Source organism: Chiloscyllium punctatum, chromosome 7 (genome assembly GCF_047496795.1).
Source record: "Chiloscyllium punctatum isolate Juve2018m chromosome 7, sChiPun1.3, whole genome shotgun sequence".
NCBI lineage: Eukaryota > Metazoa > Chordata > Chondrichthyes > Orectolobiformes > Hemiscylliidae > Chiloscyllium > Chiloscyllium punctatum.
This window is the reverse complement of record NC_092745.1, coordinates 122,704,672-122,726,331: the sequence shown is the minus strand read 5'-3', so window position 1 is coordinate 122,726,331 and position 21,660 is coordinate 122,704,672. Positions and strand designations below refer to the sequence as shown.

Genomic DNA, 21,660 nt, shown 5'->3' with positions numbered 1-21,660 from the left:
CATTACCTAACACTACGGGCAATTTAGCATGGCCAATTCACCTGACCTGCACATCTTTGGATTGTGGGGGGAAACAGGAGCACCCAGAGGAAACCCACGCATACATGGGGAGAACGTGCAAACTCCACACAGTCAGTCGCCTGAGTCGGGAATTGAACCCGGGTCTCTGGCGCTGTGAGGCAGCAGCGCTAACCACTGTGCCACCGTGCCGCCGAAAAGGAGTTCTGCCAACTCCTTTCTGACACAGGCTCTCCCCCAGAGTAGGGACCCCCTTCCACGGTTCCAATGTGGAAGAGGCAATAAGCAGTCGCAACGAAGAAGTTAAGTAATGGATTGTTTTTGGCAGTACAGGTGGATATTGGCAGTAAGAGCAGAGTATTTGTGGGGAAAGGAAGAAAGACTTTCATTTCTAAAATGTCTTTCTCCACCTCAGTCTGCCTTTGGAGGCACTAAAGCACTTTTGAAACACAATTCTTTTGTTATAGGAAGGTAAGGAGGAGGAATAAACTGTGTGGCCCCTCAGTGCTGTTCTGCTATTGGCTGTTCCTCTGCTTTAACTTCACGAATCCATCAGCTTGCCACATCCCTTAAATCTTGGTGAGATCAAAAATCTATGCCTCGGCCTTGATTTCATTGAATGGCAGCACGTCCACAATGCTCTTGGGTGGAGACTTCTGAAGACTCGCAGCCCTTTAAATAAAGAAATTTCTCCTCATCTCAGTCCCAAATGATTATCGTCTTTCCCTGGGACTCTTCCTTTTTGTTCCAGACTCCCCAGCTTGAAGAAAAGATCTGTGTTTACGCTGTACAATACTTTCAGTTAGGAAATACAACAGCTAATTCATACACAGTGAGGTCCTACACTTTTACACTATCTGATCATCTGTTTTTCGGTCTTGGTTGAGGGATAAATATTGGCTAAAGGAGAACTTACCTTCATTCCAATTTAATATATACAGTACTTTGCCACTGAGAGCCATTGTTTGTCTGAAAGAATGAGGTGGAAAGGTGTAGTGCTGACTGTCTTTGATATGTCATCTGAAAGACAGTACCTTCTACAATGCAGCACTCCCTCAGCACTGCAAAATGATATCCAGGTAAGTTCTGTGTTTGAGTCACTGATGTGAGACTTGAGCCCACAATCTTCTGATTTGAAGGCGAGAGTCTTATTTATGAACAGCTTCTGCAGAAACTATTTGGTTTGTGATTGTAATCTGTGTTTTGAGTTGCTGGGTCAACTGAAGAGTTGTTTGGACGTCTAGTTCAATTACTTGCTCAGGAAAGTCATACCAGTGTGGGGCACGGAAGCTCTCAAATTACTGATTTTGTTGTCAGGTTGTGAAGCAACAAGTAAATTGTGTGGTTCACTGATGCTCCTCATCCTTTAACCTGAGACCTCTATAAAATCAATGTGATTTCTGTGAGCCATTGCAGATCCTTGGTTGCCTTTGGCGATTTAGCCACTGGTTGCTCCTGATTTGTTAACTCTGCACCTGAATCCATTAATCACGACTGTGCTACTAGTTTTGAGCATTTGCTGTCCTAATTTATGACCTCGCCTGATTAGATTCGCACCTTCCAATTGGCCCTAAAGTTATTTGTTATTCTCTCAAAGCATTTATTGGCAGCTTAGAACAAAAACAAATACATTAGTAAGCCAGCTTCATAACAGCCACTGGGAACTGTTCAGAAAATCTTATAAGAGGATGGATGGGTTTTGAAGGGCCATCGGTTTGGTTCTCTATGAGCTAGGAATCAATAATGAGCTGCAATCTGTAGGCACTTCTTTGTTCACCAGTTGTAAATTCAGACTGAAAATTCTCATCTTTTTTATGCAGATCCTTAAATGGTCACAGTGCCTATCCATTATCTGTCATCAGCTACAATGTTTTTCACCTCTTTTTGGTAGTAGCTGTGCCTCAGATGACTAGGCCCTAAGCTCGAGATTTCTCATCTTCAGTTCATCTTTCTTTCTTTCCCTTTAAGATACTCCTTAAATCCTATCTATTTCAGTTTTGACCCTATATCTATTATCCCCCAGGATGGCTCAGTTTCTGAATGTTATACAAAATCCCATATTGCTGGAAGAACTCAGCGGTTCTGGCATCATTGCTGGAGAGTAAGCAATGGTCCTGCTTCAGAACTTTTATTCAGTTGTCTGATCACACTCCTGTGCTGTGTTTCAAGACGCTGAAGGTGCTAAATAAATGCAAGTTGAATTGCACAGGGCTGAAGAGTTAACCACCTTGGACCCAAATGATGGTGTGGGCTTTTGAGTGTTGAGAGAGCTTCTGAGAGGTGCTCACGGGGAGTTCCAGTAGTGTTCATGCTCTGGGTCTCTATAGCATGTGGGAAAATCCGCCAATGCCAGAGACCAGCTCCCACATCGAAACCTGAACTTGGGACAGAAGGTTATGGCATTGTATCTTCCAGCGTAACTTTTTTTTCAGAGGCTACGGCCCATGTGTCTCATAATAGGGAGCCCAAATCGCAGGGAGGCAATGGCCTAGTGGTATTAACTGTTAATCCAGAAAGTCAGCGAATGTTTTGGGGACCTGGGTTTGAAAAATCTGAAATTGAGAGTGAATGACCATTGTTAATTGCTGGAAGAACCCATTTGGTTCAGCAATGTCTTTTCGGGAAGGAATCTGCTATCTTTACCTGATCTGGTCTACATGGGGCTGCAGACCACAGCAATGTGGTTGACTCTTAACTGCCTGATGGGCAATAAATGCTGGCCTGGCCAGCCACACCCTGATCTCCTGAATAAATAAACTGTTAAAAATGGAATGGAGCCATAAACACACCAGTGAAAAAGATGTAGTGGTCTTTTGTGTGTGTGTGTGTGTGAGAGAGAGTGCGAAGCGAGAGATTTTAATATAGAATGTACCATTAGTCACAGTAACGAAATAATGTCTGAGCTTGTAGGGAAAGATAATGAGTTCCACTTTAAAACAAAAAGCTTTCCACCAGGAAGGATCTCAAATAACGTGGACTCACTTGAAGGTTTATGAAGCTCCAGGAAACAGGTTGAATGCTGCATGCAACAAGAGGGTGATTTAATTATCTTCAGAGATTTGCTACCAGCCATGTATTTGTTTTCTAAAAAAAGAAGTAAATTCAAAGGTGGAATGAAACGATAGGAATTCAGGAACATGGACTCAGAATAAACTGCTTTCTCATCTTTAACAGGTGATAGCAGCACCACAGCAGTGTCAGACATCTGAAGGGAATTGATTCTCTGAGTCCTGGGTTTATGCATGCATTTAGGAGCTGGATGTGGTTTGTGTCAGTGGCTGTTATAGAGAGCTCATTTTTAACTATCAGTGTTGGTTGGGCAGCTGTTGCACTGCTCTCCTCCCTCTCTGTTGCTGTAGGTTAAGCTGATAGCCAGAAACTAAATAGTCAGAAAATATTAGTGTAATGGCACTTGCAGTGGATCATCAGAGTTACTTTTCTACCACCTTATTTGTCTTAACTTTAAGAGAATGCCATACAGGTTTTTGCATGAGTCAAAAATGTAATTATATCATAGAGTCCATAGAGATGTACAGCCTGGAAACAGACTCTTCGGTCCAACCCGTCCATGCCGGCCAGATATCCCAACCCAATCTAGTACCACCTGCCAGCAGGCACAACCCATACATTTGTACTTTGACTTCTAATTTTATTGTTATTTCCTATGTTGTGTCCATCTTTAAAAACATGTTGCTTCAGGAGGGTTATACTTGCATTAGAAATGGATCAGAGAAGGTTTCCTTGGCTGGGTTCACTTGTTGGGAGGCATGGTGGCTTAGTGATTAGCATTGCTGCCTCTCAGTAATAGGGTTCGATCCCAGCCTCGGGACACTGTCTGAGTGGTGTTTGCAAATGCTCATTGTCTCTGTGTGGGTTTCCTCCCGCACTCTAAAGATGTGCAGGTTAGGTGGATTGACCAGGCTAAACAGTGCCCATAGTCGCCAGGGATAGAGTCATAGAGATGTACGGCACAGAAACAAACCCTTCGGTCCAACTCGTCCATGCAGATCAGATATCCCAACCCAATCTAGTTCCACCTGCCAGCACCCGGCCCATATCCCTCCAAACCCTTCCTATTCATATACCCATCCAAATGCCTTTTAAATGTTGCAGTCTCCACCACTTCCTCTGGCAGCTCATTCCATACACTTACCACATTCTGAGTGCAAACGTTACCCCTCAGGTCTCTTTTATATCTTTCCCCTCTCACCCTAAACCTATGCCCTCTAGTTCTGGACTCCTCCATCCCAGGGAAAATACTTTGTCTATTTACCTTATCCATGCCCCTCATGATTTTTATAAACCTCTATAAGGTCACCCCTTAGCCTCCGATGCTCCAGGGAAAATAGCCCCAGCCTATTCAACCTCTCCCTATAGCTCAAATGCTACAACACTGGCAACATTCTTGTAAATCTTTTGTGAACCCTTTCAAGTTTCACAACCTTCCAATAGGAAGGAGACCAGATTTGCACGCAAAATTTCAACAGTGGCCTAACAATGTCCTGTACAGCCGCAGCATGACCTCCCAACTCCTGTACTCCGTACTCTGACCAATAAAGGAAAGCATACCAAATGTCACCTTCACTATCCTATCTACCTGCGACTACACTTTCAAGGAGCTATGAACCTGCACTCCAAGGTCTCTTTGTTCAGCAACACTCCCTAGGACCTTACCATTAAGTGTATAAGTCCTGCTAAGATGTGCACGTTCACTGGATTGGTCACTGGAAATGCAGGGTTACCAGGATAGTGTAGAGGGGGGATAGGTTTATGTGGGAAGCTTCATGCAAGGGAAGTCGATGGGCCAAATGGTCTGCTTCCAGATTGCAGGGATGCTGTGATTCCTGGAATGAAGGGATAATCTCGTAAGACAAAATTGAGGAATTTAAACCTGCATTCGATTAGATTAGATTCCCTACAGTGTGGAAACAGGCCATTTGGCCCAACAAGTACACACTGACCCTTTGAAGAGTAACCAAATCAGATCCATTCCCCTATCTTCTATTTACCCCTGACTAATGCACCTAACACTATGGGCAATTTAGCATGGCCAATTCACCTGACTTGCACATCTTTGGATTGTGGGAGGAAACCGGAGCACCCGGAGGAAACCCAAGCAGACACGGGGAGAATGTGCAAACTCCACACAGACAGTTACCCGAGGCGGGAATCAAACCCCAGTCCCTGGCGCTGTGAGGCAGCAGTGCTAGCCATTGTGCCGCCGTGCTCATTGGAGTTTGGAGGAACGAGAGGGGATCTTGTTGATACCACTTTGTTTCTGGGGAGATTTGACAGGGTAAGTACTGAGAGAATGTTCCCACTCTTGAGCACAGTTTCAAAATTATGCAGTCTTCTATTTAAGCAAGAATTTCTCTTCTGACAATGGTTTGTGTTTGGATTCTTCTGCATTGGAGACTGGGTCATTGAATCCCTGCTGGGGCAGAGCAGACGGAAGTGTGATGGTTCCAGACAGGAATGTAAAGTTAAGGTTGTAATCAGATAAACTCATATCATTGACTCCAGAGGCTGAACGGTGTTCTTAACGTTGACTTGATTAAGGCACCGTCGTGTTGCTCAATGAGCTTCATCTTGGTAGGGTGGTATTCCACATTTGTTGGGTGGGATATCACAAAGATCCTTCCCGCAGACATCCCTTCCTCCAAAGCACGTACTCAGCAAGAACTGGCAATCCACAACCTGTTGTTCAGATCCCTTAACATGCACTTGGCTCAACTTACCTGAGCAACCCTCTCTGAGAGGGAGCCACAAAGGGAAATATGTTTAATTTCTTTTTACCATTTCCTTGTGAGCCACATGAATTCTCTTCCAGCTACCAACACATAATGTTGGGCCTCCCCTTCTCCATTGTTCCCTTCATATCACACTCCCTCATCGTGTTTCTCTGACTCTTGGGGACAAATTCATCGAATTGTAGAATCCCTACAATATGGAAGCAGGCCATTCAGCCTATCAAATGCACACCGATCCTCCAGAGTGTTCCACCCTGGTCCACCTCCCTACTCTGCATTTCTCATGGCTAATCCAACTAGCCTGCACCTTCATGGACACTATGGGCAATGTAGCATGGCCAATCCACCTCAGCTGCATGTCTTTGGGAGGAAACCGGAGCACCCAGAGGAAACCCACGCAGACACAGGGGGAATGTGCAAACTGCACAGAGACAGTCACCTGAGGGGGACTAACTTGAGATTGTTCAAACTTGTTACTTGATTTAGAATTGTTTATGTTTTAAAACTTTGGGCTTTGATTGCTGCAGCAGCTTGCTAACAAATGGTTTGTAACATTTCTGTGTTTATTTTCAGCGATGTAACAGAAAGCCAGACAGCTCCAGTGCTGAAATATGTGGATCAACTTGCTGTGGCACAGATAATTCATCAGGTACGATTCAACCTTCACTGTTTGAATGTTGTAGCAATTGATTTAACTCCAGGGCCCGTCTATTCCTTGAGTGGATTCTATTTCAGCACATACTTGTCCAGGGCATTTGTGATGATGGGCTCAAAATACCACATCTATGTGTGATTTTCTTTTCTTTTTGCGCAATGGATGTGGAGATGGATCTGAAAAATGTGTCTTTGCCATCAGTCTGAGAGGACTTGAAAAATCAAACCCCACTTCCCCATCTCCAAACTCCCTTTCTTCTGTAGAGTTGTGAAATGTGCTGTAACCTACCAAATCTGTATATATCTTTCCTGTAATTGTGTTTGGAGTTTGTCCAATCTGATTTCGGCCGCAGCAGTGAAGCAGAGCCTTAATCAACGTCATTGAAGACTTGGTGTGTGACTGATGAGTTATCCCTTCTCATTTCCTTTTGATCTGCCTACAATCGTTGATGTACGTGAGTACACTGGCCGCTTCCAGCACCTCTGCTTTGTTTTCTAACTGATTGGACCAGGGCACTGATGATCAGATTCCCTGCAGTGTGGGAACAGGCCCTTCGGCCCAACAAGTCCACACCAACCCTCCGAAGAGTAACCCACATAGACCCATTTCCCTCTGCCTAATGCACCTAACACTGTGGGCAATTTAGCGTAGCCAATTCACCTGACCTGCACATCTTTGACTGTGGGAGGAAACCGCAGCACCCGGAGGAAACCCAAACAGGCACGGGGAGAATGTGCAAACTCCACACAGTCAGTTGCTTGAGGCTGGAATTGAACCTGGGTCCCTGGTGCTGTGAGGCAGCAGTGCTAACCACTGAGCACCGTGCCGCCCCAATAACTCCCTGATTCTCCTTCCAACAAGAGCCATGGAACGGTATCCATCTACCTTGAACATCTTGTGTATGTTGGCTCACTCAGGACGACACTGGAAGGTCACCTAAGAGGATGTGCTCAGGTCTCAGGGAGTGGGTCTTGAACCTGTGACCTGCTACCGCAGATATGGTATTCTGTGGCTGACACCAAGATGTTGCTGCTGTATGAGGCAGAGCTGGAAATTAGAGTCATAGAGATGTACAGCATGGAAACAGACCCTTCGGTCCAACTCGTCCATGCCAACCAGATATCCCAACCTAATCTAGTCCCATTTGTCAGCAGTTGGCCCATATCCCTCCAAACCCTTCCTATTCATATACACATCCAGATGCCTTTTAAATGTTGCAATTGTACTAGCCTCCATCACTTCCTCTGGCAGCTCATTCCATACACGTACCACCTTCTGAGTGAACTCGTTGTTCCTTAGGTCTCTTTTATATCTTTCCCCTCTCACCCTAAACCTCTAGTTCTGGACTCCCTCACCCCAGGGAAAAGGCTTTGTCTATTTACCCTATCCATGCCCCTCATGATTTTATAAACTTCAATAAGGTCACCCCTCAGCCTCTGACACTCCAGGGAAAACAGCCCCAGCCTGTTCAACCTCTCCCTATAGCTCAAATCCCCCAACCCTGGCAACACCCTTGTAAATCTTTTCTGAACCCTTTCAAGTTTCACAACATCTTTCCAATAGGAAGGAGAACAGAATTGCACACAATATTCCAACAGTGGCCTAACCAATGTCCCATACAGCCGCAACATGACCTCCCAACTCCTGTACTCAATACTCTGACCAATAAAGGAAAACATACCAAACGCCTTATTCACTATCCTATCTACCTGTGACTCCATGTTCAAGGAGCTCTGAGCCTGCATTCCAAGCTCTCTTTGTTTAGCAACACTCCCGAGGACTTCCTTCTCTCCAGCCACCCAGATGCTGTGTTTGTTCACCCAGCCATTGGTTTGTGGGCATTTTCTTCTGAGCAACGTTTTCCACTTGTAGCATTAGCATAGTCGCTATTAAGTACTGTTGCAACATACGTTGGTGTCAGACACACCTCTAATACATAAAGCATTTGTTCGGTCAAAGAAAAAGCAGTCAGCTTTAAATGCTGCTTAGATTGTGAAGTAGTGTGGGGCATTGTCTAGGGATAATATTAATTGCAAGCATGCGACTGACCCAAGGCTCACAGATCTGTTTTGTAAGAAGTTTCCAGTCAAATTAATTGAGTACCTCCTGCTGAGGCCTTTTAACCCTGTGGCACATCAGAGACCCCAACCAGGTGCAGCGTCTGTTGGCTGCTTCAGCAGCAAGGTTGCAGCCTCAACCCAGGGCTGCCCTGACACAGAGTGTACTCTTGTCTGTTAAATTACCAAACAGAAATGGACGAGATGCAGATCATTCATAATGGTCTTTTAAAGAAAGAGTTACCAGTAAGGCCAACACTACTTATGCAATTTAGGGGACCCAGGAAAGTCAGGCCCAGGATCAAATTGGAGAGAGTGCAAGAAAGGTTTTACCAGGATGCTGCTGGGACTGTATGGTTTGTGATATAAGGAGAGGCTGGATAGGCTGGGACTTTTTTCACTGGAGTGAAGAGGTGACTTTGTCGAGGCTTATAGAATCACGTGAGGCCTGTAGAAAGTGAATGGCATAGGTCTTTTTTACCGCAGGGTGGGCGAGTTCAAAACTCGAAGGTATATTTTTAAGGTGAGGGGAGAACGATTTAAAAGGGACCTCAGGGGCAACTTTTTCACACAGAGGGTGGTTCATATGTGGAATGAACTGTCAGAGGAAGTGGTGGGTGCAGGTACAGTAACAACTTTTGGATAGGTACACGAATAGGCAAGGTTTAGAGGGAAATGGGCTAAATGCAGGCAAGTGGGACTGGTATAGTTTGGGAAATGTGGTCAGCATGGAGGAGTTGGACCGAAGGGTCTGTTTCTGTGCTGAATACTCTACCTAACTGAGTGTTGCAGATTGTGGTTAGGAAAAAGTTGCATGGTTTTTTGTGGAGAACTGAGGGACTTGATCAGATAAAAGCAGTCACTGTTCTTTACAGCAGTTCATTGTAGTTGAAGTTGCCGTGGGCTATTTCTGTGAGATGTGACAAGATGCTGTCTTTCTTTCAAGACAGTGGTGTCAAGGACAGATATAGGTTTTTATGCCCACAAAATTGGTATAGTTTGATGTAAAATATGTGTTTAATCTTTTGCTTCGGCTTGAAGCTGTTGACTCTAGCCTTCTCCAGGTCTTTGACTGACAATTTCACCTCCAGGAAAATAATTTATGTGCCCAGCCAATGGAAGATTGAAAATCTGAGGCATCTTGTGTGACAGAAACTCCCAGAGGTTCTCGGAGATTCCAATGACCCAACCCGCTCTAAGATGCCACTTGCTTAAAATTCACTGTTCACGGCTGGATCATCTGGTAAATGAAATGAACAGTAGACCAGGCGAGTTGTCAATATATTTTCAAAGGCAAGAATGAAGATGGTAATGAATTGCACAGCCGCGCGGAATAGCATTCTCACTGTACTGCTGCAGTGTCACACAAGGAATTGGAGGTGGCATTAAACAGTGTCAGGGCAACCCAGGGTCAAAGATGCAACCTTGCTTCTGGAATCTTTAAAAACAGCCAGCGATGCTGAACCTCGCTGGGACTTCTGATGTATGAGCTGGTCAAAGTAGGTTTGACTGGAAGTTGTTTACCAAACAAGATGATGAAGGGGCATAACTACAAATTGAGGGGTGATAGATTTAAGACAGATGTCAGAGGCAGGTTCTTTACTCAGAGAGTGGTAAGGGCGTGGAATGCCCTACCTGCCAATGTAGTCAACTCAGCCACATTAGGGAGATTTAAACAATTCTTGGATAAGTACATGGGTGATGATGGGATAGTGTAGGGGGATGGGCTTATAATAGTTCACAGGTTGGTGCAACATCGAGCGCCGAAGGGCCTGTTCTGTGCTGTATTGTTCTATGTTCTAAACAAGTTATTAAGCTTTGGGTCTTGCATTAATTCTGCTTTCTGTTCACAAACGCTGCTAGACCTGCTGACTTTTTCCAGCAATTTCTGCTTTTGATTCTGCTTGCTTTTTACTGGATGAAAAATCCTGCGAGGAGAGAAAAGATTTGTGATAACAATGGTGATCATAAAATCAATCATCACCATTATGTTGTGGTCTCCACGTATTACCAAAGTAAGAATTATCCATTATTAACTGTTAGTAGCTTCAACACTCACTCCATTCACCTACTGATGCATGGCAGCATCGATGTGTAGTTTGTGAAGGATGCACTGCAGAAACTCAGCGCGATTTGTCTGACAGTACCTTCCGAACCTGTGACCTCTCCCACTTAGAAGGATGAGGGGAGTTAATAAATGGGATTGCCACCACTTGCAAGTTTCCCATAGTTCCTATGGCCGAGTGGTATTATCACTGGACTGTTCATCCAGAAACTCAGGTAATGTTTTTGGTGAAATTTGAATTCATAAAAAAACTCTGGAATCAAGAGTCTAATGATGACCGATTCCACTGTTGATTTTCAGAAAAACCCATCTGGTTCATTAATCTCCTCTAGGGAAGGAAATTGCCATCCTTACCTGGTCTGGCCTACGTGTGACTCCTCGAGGAGAAAGTGAGGACTGCAGATGCTGGAGATCAGAGTTGGAAAGTGTGGTGCTAGAAAAGCGCAGCAGATCAGGAAGCATCCGAGGAGCAGGAGTTTCGATGTTTCGAGCATGAGCTCATCATCAGCTCCTCCTCCTAAGAGTCCATGCTCGAAACATTGACTGTCCTGCTCCTCAGATGCTGCCTGCCCGGCTGTGCTTTTGCAGCGCCACACTTTTCCATTCAGAATCTGAGCCAAATCACTGCCTTTACTGTTGCTGGGTTCTGGAAGTCTCTTCCTAACAGCATTGTAGGCGTACTCAGGGCACAGGAACTGCAGCGGTTCAAGAAGGTGATCAGCACCATCTTGTCAAGGGATGAACCAGCCAGCGATGCTTGCATTCCACGGCTAATGTTTTCATGAAAATCGCCTTCATTCTGTCTGAGACTTGTGGAGTTACTGAGAGAACATTTCCCTTGCTGTAGAGTCCCACCCGATGATATCTGGTCTTGGAGCATCAAGGGTGCAAGTTCTTGGGTAACCACGGAAAACGTGATAAATTCTTTGGTACTCTGATAGTTGATTGCATTTGATCATCCAGATTGTGTTTTAAGGCTATCAGGTGACCCCCAAGAGTTATTTGACTCTCCCCAAGTTCCTAATTCAGCTAATCCTCTCCAGTCTTCTGCTGCTAAAAATATTTTTAATATTAAGAGAAGGCAGTGTTTCCTTCAGTAATGCTTGGGTAACAGTTTGAAATTATGCCTTTAGAGAATTCTCTGTATAAATTGGAAGGGGTGAATGAATTTAATAAGATTTGGGGACTGTTTTGACAGTTGAATCTAATTGCATTCCATGGCACCTCAGGGCTGAAGGCTTTCTTCAATCTTACTTTCAGTTCATTGCATTAATGTGGATTCATCAATAATGGAAACTGATGGAACTGTGTGACATTTTCCATGGCTACTGTGTTTCCTGCATTATAACGGTGAATACACTTTAAAGGCACCTCACTGACTAACTGCGAAGATTTCTGGGGCATCTTGGGGTCCTGCAGGTGCTACGGAAATGCAGGTTCTTTCATGCAGTCATAGAGTCATACAGCATGGAAACAGACCCTTTGGTCCAAGTCATCCATGCCAACCGAACATCCGATTCTGATCTCGTCCCATTTGCCAGAATTTAGCCCAGATGCCTTTTCAATATTGTACCAGCCTCCACCACTTTCTCTGGCAGCTCATTCCATACATGCACCGTCCTTTGTGTGAAAAGGTTACCCCCTCAGGTCCCTTTTAAATTTTTCCCCTCTCACCTTAAATCTATTGCCTCTAGTTTTGGTCACCCCAATTCTAGGAATTCACACTATCCCTGCCCCTCATAACTTTGAAAAGGTCACCCCTCAGCCTCTGAAGCTCCAGAGAAAATAGGCACAGCCTATTCAGCCTCTCCTGTAGCTCAAACCCGCGAACCCCAGCAACATCCTTGTAAACCTTTTCTGCAACTTTTCAAATTTAACAACATCCTTCCCATAGAAGGATGACCAGAATTGTAGGAAGCTTAACCAATGTCCTGTACAGCCACAACATGACATTCCAACTCTTATACTCAATGCATTGACCAATTGAGGTAATCATGCCAAAAACCACTTTCACCATCTTGTCAATCTGTGACTCCCTTTCGAGGAACCATGCACCTGCACCCCTAGCTGTCTCTGTTTGACAACACTCCCCTACCATGGGCTGTACAAGCCCTGCCCCGGTTTGCCTAACCAAAATGCCGCACTTCACATTTATCAAAATTAAACTCCATCTGCCACTCCTTGTCCCATTGGCCCAACTAATCAAGGGCTCATGTAAACTGTTATAATCTTCACTGTTCACCACACCACCTATTTGGATGTCATGTGCAAACTTACTGACCATTCCTCCTATATTCATGTCCAAATTATATATATATAAATGATGAAAAGCAATGGGCCCAGCACCGTTTCTTGTGGCACACCACTGTTCACAGGTCTCCAGTCTGAAAAGCAACCCTCCACCACCACCTACCTTCAAGCTAATCTTGTATCCAGTTGGCTAGCTCCCCCAAGTCCCATGTAATCTAACCTTACTGAACAGTACAGAATTTTGCTGAATGCTTTGTTGAAGTCTATATAGCCAATACCTCTGTTTCATCAATCATCTTTGTCACCTCTTCAGAAAACTTAGTCAAATTATTGAAATGTGATTGCCCACACACAAAGTCATGTTGACTATCCCTAATCAGTCTTTGCCTTTCCAAATGCATGTAAATCCTGTCCTACAGATCCCCTTCTACAACTCACCACCACTGATGTCAGGCTCACTGGTTTATAGTTCACTGGTTTTTCCTTACAGACTATTTGAAATAATGGCACTACATTAGCCAACTTCCATTCTTCTGGCTGTTGATGAAACAAATATCTCAGCAAGGGACCCAGCAATCTCTTTCCTCGCTTCCCACAGTGTTCTAGGAAACACCTGAACAGGTCCCGGAGATTTACCTACCTTTATGCTTTTTTAAAGACCTCCAGCACCTCCTCTTCTGTCATTTGGACACTTTCCAAGACATCACTATTTATTTCCCCAAGTTCTCTAGCTTCCATGTCCTTCTCCGCAGTAAATATTGACACAAAATATTCTTTTGGTTTCCCACCCATCTCCTGTGGTTCCACATAAAGATGGTGATGTTGATCTTTAAGGGGCCCTATTCTCTCCCCAATTATGCTTTTGCCCTTAATATACTTATAGAATCTCTTTGTATTCTCCTTAACTCTATTTGTCAAAGCTATCTCAAGTCCCTTTATTGCACTCCTAGCTTCCATTTTAAGTATACTGCGACTGCCCTATACTCTTCTAAGAATTCACTAGATCCCAGCTGACTATACCTCCTTTTTCTTGAGCAGAGTCTCAATATCTCTTGTCCTCCAGTGTTCCTTACCAGCCTTGCCTATCACACAGTCTCTGAGCTCTCGTTATCTCATTCTTGAAGGCCTCCCACTTTCCAGCCGTCCCTTTACTTGTGAATAGACTCTCCCAATCAACTTCTGAAAGTTCTTGCTTAATACCATCAAAATTGGCCTTATTTCAATTTAGAAGTTAAACTTTTTAATCAGGTCTATCCTTTTCCATCACTCTTTTAAAACTAATAGAATTATGATCACTTTCCCCAAAGTTCTCCCTCACTAATATCTCAGTCACTTGCTCTGCCTTATTTCCCAGTACAAAGTCAAGTATTCTGCCTTCTCTGTAGGTGCATCCACATACTGATTACGAAAGTGTGCTTGATACTGAAAGTACTGTAGTCCATTTGCGCAGCGCACAATTCCATTTTTAAAAAAGCAGGAAGACATTACTAAGTAAAGTTGTTTGTGATGTTGATTGAGAGATCAAGATTGGCCCCACTCTTCAGATTAATCAGAGTGGAAAATGAAGCTTTGATTGAATGCCCCATTTATAAATCAGTACCTTCAACCTGGAGTCCCTGAATTCTGGTCTCAGACATAAAGGAGGTAAGTGGACAAAAATAGTGCAAGAAAGAGATCCTCTGGCTTTTATGGGCAAAATTGGAGCTTTAATTTGTTCATTGTTCTCAGTGTGGGTGAACCAGGCATTCATTGGTCCCAATATATTTATTCGGCAGTTTTGACAGCCTGGAATACCGATTGCAGACAACGGGGAAGAAGTCAGACTGGGTAGGTGGTAGGTGGTTCCCTTCTCTAATGGAAATAAAGGAGCTGGCTGGTTCCTTCTTCGGTCGTTTTCTTATAACGTAATATCATACAAAAATGGAACTGTTGCTGTATATCAGAACAGACTGTAGTTCTTACCAAAGCCCACATTTACTCCATCTCTCCCTTTTTATTCACTCACTTAACCTGCCTCTATCACTTTGCGATCTCTTTGTGCCCTCCTCTCGGTTTACTTTCCCACCAATCTTTGCAGTGTCAACAAAATTGATTGCATTACCCCTCTTCTAATAAATTGTTGATATATCTTATAAATAGCTGAGGCACTAGCACTGATCCTTGCAGCATCTAACTAGTTAGAGCCTGGCAACTTGAAAATGGTCCATTTATTTCTAATCCAATTTTTCTATCTATAAGCCAGTCCTCTATCCATGCTAATGTGTTATTACAATCCGATAAGCCCTTATTCAGTGCAGGTAAATTTTAAGACTTAAAGGAGGAGGGATTTAGAGGTATAGGGAGAGAATTCTGAACCTTTAGCACTGCAGACAGCTGAATGTACAGTCTGCTATAGTCAGGCAAAGGAAATCCAGAATGCTCAAGAGATGTATCAGAAAGAAATGCACACTAGGCACATCCATTTGTTAGCTTGAATCGTAGAGATGTACAGCACGGAAACAGATCCTTTGGTGCAACTCATCCATGCTGACATGATATCTTAATTTAGTCCCACTTGCCAGCAATTGGCCCATATCCTTCTAAACCCTTCCTATTCATACACCCATCCAGATCCCTTTTAAATGTTGTAATTGTACCAGCCTCCACCACTTCTTCTGGCAGCTGATTTCACACATGCACCACCCTTTGCATGAAAACATTGCCCCTTAGGTCCCTTTTAAATCTTTCCCCTACCACCCTAAACCTATGCCCTCTAGATGTGAACACCCCCACCCCAGGGAAAAGAGTTTGTCTGACCATGTCCCTCATGATTTTATAAATCTCAAGGAGGTCACCCCTCAGACACTCCAGGGAAAATAGCCCCAGACTATTCAGCCTCTCACTGTAGCTCATACCTTACAACCCTGCAACGTCCTTGCCAATCATTTTCTGAACGCTTTCAAATTTCACAACATCTTTTCTGAAGCAGGGAGACCAGAATTGAAAGCAGTTTTCCAGAAGAGGCCTAACCAATGTCCAGTTCAGCCGCAAATACATGCAAAGCCTTGTCCCTCAGTACAATCCGGAGGACTAGGAGGGTTTCATCCCTATTAAGGGCACAATTGGGACTGCAGAAGATGTCACAAAGTTCAGCATCTTCGTTTATTTCTTGAAAGTATGCAGCTTTCAATTGGAATTGTCAGCAGGTTAAAAAGAATGGCGTTTACCATGTCAGAATGTAGCTTTCGTCTAAATAGCTAATTATATTGCAATTAACTGCCAATTTCTAACACTGCCGTGGGCAGTGGTAGCTTAACAAGAGAGAAAAAAAAAGATAATTACTATTAAATTGTCAACTATGAAATAATACCTTTTCTTTTTCTTAATGATAGATTAGGATCACAACTTTGGTTTCATATTGCATTTGGATTTTAGCAGCAAATTACATTCACATTTATCATTAGCATAGCTCAGGGCTGGTTTTAAAAGTTATTATGCATAAAGGCCTATGCAGTTAGATATCACTAACAGCGAAAAGACTTATAAGTATTCAATTGTGTATGAAGTCACCCCGGGCTTTGTTTCATCTCAGTTAGAAATGCACCCTGGAGCCACCTGTGTGGAACAGAAGGCTTGCGATGTTTTTTCCCTCCATTGTTAGGAGCAGCATTGAAGGTACCAGCTCTCCAGAATCATAACTTGGAGAGGCACACAGCACAGATGGAGGCCATTTGACCCATTGTGATTGTGCCAGCTCTTAGAAAGAATGTTGGTGCTTATTGCCCGCTCCTGCTTTCTCTGCCACGGAATGTTTCTCATCTTCAAGTCCCTGTCATTTATGGAATCAGCTCCACCTTTTTGAAAGAATGTTCCAGATCCTCTTGTGATCTCTTTCCCATGATTCTAATCCGATAACGTTTAGTTATCGACCCAGACAACAGAAAGAATGTCCTTTGTTTACTCTTATCAGTATCTCTCATCATATTGAAAACCTCGATTCAGTTTCTCTTTAACCTCTATTCTTGGAACTTAACCTCTTCTTATACACATGGTGGTTATTATCTTTCCTGAAATGTGGTGTCCAGAATTGTCAATGAATTGTCAATGCCATAAGACTTAGGTGCAGAAGTAGACCATTTGGCCCATCAAATCTGCTCTGCCGCTCAGTGAGATCATGACTGATCTGAAAAAGCTGAACTTCACTTTGCTGTCTTTACCCTCATCACAAAAACAGAAGTTGCTGATAAAGCTTAGCAGGTCTGGAAGCATCTGTGCAGACAAATCAAGGTTAACATTCCAGGGCTGTGACCCTTCCTCAGAAATTGCTGGAAAAAGCTCAGCAGTTCTGAGAAAGGGTCACTAGACCTGCAGCGTTAACTTTGATTTCTCTTCACAGATGTTGCCAGATCTGCTGAGCTTTTCCAGCAACTTATGTTATTGTTTCTGATTTGCAGCATCTGCAGTCCTTTTGGTTTTTATTTACTCTTCTCCTCTTTGATTTGCTTACTGATTATAAGGAACCCAAGATATTCTTGGTGAGACGTTGCGAGTAACTTTTAAGTACTGCTATGGTCTCTTTACAATTCTTTTCTGTGTCTCTATTTATAAACCAAGCAACTTGTATATTTAGCAACTTTACCTCATCAACCTGTCCTTCCACTTTCAAGAATTTATATTTATGGATACCAAGGTCCTTCTGCTCCTATGGTTCCCATGCTGCCTCACAGCACCAGGGACCCGGGTTTGATTCCAGCCTTTGGTGACTGTCTGTGTAGAGTTTGCATGTTCTCCCTGTGTCTGCCTGGGTTTCCTCTGGATGCTCTGGTTTCTCCCCACAAGCCAAAGATGTGCAGGTTAGGTAAATTGGCCATGCTAAATTGCCCATAGTGTTCAGGGATATGTAGGTTAGGTGCATTAGTCAGGGGGAAATGTAGGGGAATGTGTCTGGGTGGGTTAATCTTAGGAGGGGTCGGTGTGAACTTGTTGGGCCAAATAGCTTGTTTCCACATTTTAGGGATTCTATGAAAAGTGTGGCATTTATGTCTCCTTTCTTCTGGACTAGCTTGATTAACAAATCATGAACTAGACATGCCCCGAGTGTCAAAATTTTCTCTTGGAAAACGTTGAATCATTACATCCCACATTTGTCGTCATCTCTCTCAACTGGCAGTTTCTCAGTGCTGGTTGGGTTTTTGGGGTTGGAGGGATGGGGTAAGGGTGGAGAGAAAGAGCAGTGAATCCTAGCTCCTTGTGTGACACCCATGTCGGTGCATAAGACCAAAAGACAGGAGCAGAATTAGGCCATTCAGCCCATCTGCCGAATCTGCTTCACCAATATGTGACGACGATCATGGCTCATCTAATAATCGTTAACTGCACTTTGATCCCTTTTCCCTATCTCCCTCACTGATTAAAATCTGTCTGTCTCAGCCTTGACTATACTTAATGACTCACTTCAACAGCCCTCTGTGGTAAAGAATTCCACAGATTTACAATACTGAGAGAAGAAATTCCTCCTCATCTTTGTCATAGGTGGCTGACTCTATTCTGAAATGACATCCTCTGGTCCGCATCTATCCTGTCCAGTCCTTTAAGAATCTTATTTGTTTCAATGTGGCATCTCTCATTCTTCTTTATTCCAATGAGTTCAGTCCCAAGCTACTCAATATAGGGGTAATAATTTTAAAGTGAAAGGCAGGAGGTTCAGAGGGGATTTGAGGAAGAATGTATTCACCCACAGTGTGCTAGGGATCTGGGAGGGTGGGGAACCTCACAACATTTAAAAAAAACATGTAGGAACACTAACATGCAAGGCTGTGGGCCTAGCATGGGAAAGTAGGACTAGTGTGGGTAGTAATCTATTTTGGCAGTACAGATTTAATGGTCAAAAGGACCTCTTCTGCACTGTATCAGACCTCCTCATAAGTCCGTACCAACTTTCAGCATAATGAACCTTCTCAGGACAGCCTCCGATGTCAGTACATCTTCCCTCTAGATAAGGGGCCCAAAACTGTTCACACTTCCAGCTGTGGACTGACGCGTGCCTTGTACAGTTATAGCTAAACCTTGGGGAATTCTAGCACAAAGGACTGTGACTCAGTTGCAGCTGGTTGATGCTATAGGAGGTTTACACAACCTGGTATTACGCTGCTAACTCACAGCATCCAGCTGTCTTGAATATCCCTAATTATTTCACCTCAATTACTCACCTCTGGTAAACTGTTCCAAATGTTTCCCACTGTTTGAGTAAAATAAATCTCTCTTGATAACTAACACTGCCCTATTTACTTATGTTTCCTTGGATTAATTTGAATAATGTTCTCAGTTTTCCTCCTCTATAGCACTTATTATTTGTTGTGCTGGCAGCTTTTGTCTGCTGGGAACTCCATGAAAATCTGTGTTTAAAAATTGGTTAATGATTTTTGACTATACAGCTCTTAAATGCACAAAAAAATTATACCTTTACCCAGAAAGCAACAATAATCTTGCGTTTATATTGTCCTGTAACTGAGTGACCATCTCCAATCAGAGAGAATCTATCTACCGCCCCTTGTCATTCATTGGTGCTACCATTATTGACTCTCCTGCTATCAACATCCAGGGATACCATTGACCAGAAACTCAAGTGGACTCACCATATAAATATAGTGGCTGCAACAGCAGGTCAGAGCCTAGAAATCTAGCGGCAACGAGCTCCCCTCTTGAATCCCCAAGGCATGTCCAAAATCTACAAAGCACAAGTCAGAAGTGTGCTGGAATACTCACTTACCTGGATGAATGCAGCTCCAAAAACACTCAAGAAGCTTGACAGTATCCAGGGTAAAGCAGTCTGCTTGATTGGCATTACATGCGCACTCCATTGCTGATGCTCAGTAGTGGCAGTGCGTACTATCTACAAGATGCCACTGCGGAAATTCACTAAAGAATCCTGAGACGGCACCTTCCGAATGTGTGACCACTTCCATCTAGAAAGACAAGAGCTGCAGATACATGGGAATGCCACCACCTGCAAGTTCCTCACCAAGTCACCCACTGTCCTGACTGGGAAATATATCGGTGTTCCTTCAGTATTGCTGACTCAGAATCCTGGAATTCTCTTCCTAATGGCATTGTGGGTCAACCTACAGCACATGAATTGCAGCAGTTCAAGAAGGCAGCTCATCGTCTTCTCAAGGGAAACTAGGGACGAGCAATAAATGCTGGCCCCCAGCCAGCGATGCCCATATCCCACTCTTAAGGTTTTGTTGTTAATACTGGTTCCCTTGGATTCATGTTCAGTAATTGTTTACTTGATAAAATTGTGATTTCAATGTTGCGACACCTAGTGATTTGAGTAGTTTACCTACAAGAATCCACGCGGTTAACCCTTCTCGAGCATTCAAGATGCCTCCAGTGGTTCACAGTGATTGAATTACTTTTTGAACTCATTATACCGGCAGAAGCAGTGACCAGTTTGTACACAGCAAGGTCCTACAAGCACCATTGCGATAAATCACCTCATAATCTTTTTCTGGTAATGTTGGCTGAGTAATAAATGATGGCCAGGATTTGGGCAGAACTCGCACTTTTTCTGAAATAGTGCCTTGGGATCTTTTAATATAGAGTGCATGTATAATTCAGTTGAGATATATCTCTCGTCAGATATATATTGTGCTTGAACTAACAAGCCACAGGAGAGGATTGTCCTCCCACTGTTTGGCATAAAGCATTTTGAAGAGGCGAGGAGACTAAAGGAGCTGTGAAACGAAGTGATGATGCTTTGTATTGTAGAAGTTGGACCACTAATTAATTCAGAAACATGAAGCTCAAGCTCGGTGGGCTGAGAGAAGTATGTTAATTAATATTTACAGTTGTGGTCAGATTGCATTTAAAATAACATACACTATGGGACGGAGTTGGATCTTGGCATGTCTTGACTCGAGCATTTAGTGTATGCAATTAGTTTCACTGCACTGGTTGATCAAAGGGGAAAGAACTAAGCAGTGATGACCTACATTCTGTTCCTGGTCTACTGATGCAACAGATTTAAAATTCTCCTCCTTCTGTTCCTATCTCTCCAAGGCCTCTGCCCTCTCTATGTTCTGTAACGTCCTCCAGCGCTATAGCCCTCTGATCACTGCATTCTTCCATGTTTAGTCTTACATTCGCCCCGAGTTTTTTTCTGAACGAATCATATCAAAACATTAACTCTGCTTCTTTCTCTACAGAAAGACCTGCTGAGTTTCTCTGGCACTTTCTGTTTAAATCTAGATTTCCAGGGTCCACTGTATTTTACTTCTATCCAATATATTTTTCTACTTATTCATGAGTTGTGGACCTCAGGGACACAGCCAGCATTTAGTTGCCCACTAGATTTGGTCTGAATTGATTTGATGTGATTTATTATTGTCACATGTACCTAAGTGGAGTGAAAAGTTTTGTTTGCGTGCAGTATACACAGACCATTACATACAAAGTGCATTAAGGTAATCGAACAGAGTGAGAAATACTGTACCACAGCTGCAGAAATACATTAAGGACAAAAGGGTAACTAGGGAGAGAATAGAACCCCTCAAAGATCACAGCAGTTCAGGCAGCATCCAAGGAGCAGCGAAATCGACGTTTCGGGCAAAAGCCCTTCATCAGGAATCAGGCTGCAGCCTGATTCCTGATGAAGGGCTTTTGCCCGAAACGTCGATTTCACTGCTCCTTGGATGCTGCCTGAACTGCTGTGCTCTTCCAGTACCACTAATCCAGAATCTGGTTTCCAGCATCTGCAGTCATTGTTTTTACCCCCTCAAAGATCAGCAAGGCAGCTTTTGTGTGGAGCTGCAGGAGACGGGACAGGTACTAAACGAGTATTTTGCATCACTGTTTACTGAGGAAGAGGACATGGAAAATATAGAA

At 43.5% G+C, this 21,660-nt stretch overlaps 1 protein-coding gene across 1 annotated transcript in view; it reads left to right on the top strand.

Moving 5' to 3' along the window:
* The window catches only part of pigk (phosphatidylinositol glycan anchor biosynthesis, class K), a 123,693-nt gene that overhangs the window by 69,493 nt on the left and 32,540 nt on the right, over nt 1-21,660 (top strand). Inside the window, exon 10 of the mRNA XM_072574755.1 lies at nt 6,342-6,417. Within this exon, the coding sequence (XP_072430856.1) occupies nt 6,342-6,417 (76 nt within the window). The remainder of the gene's footprint in view (nt 1-6,341; nt 6,418-21,660) is intronic.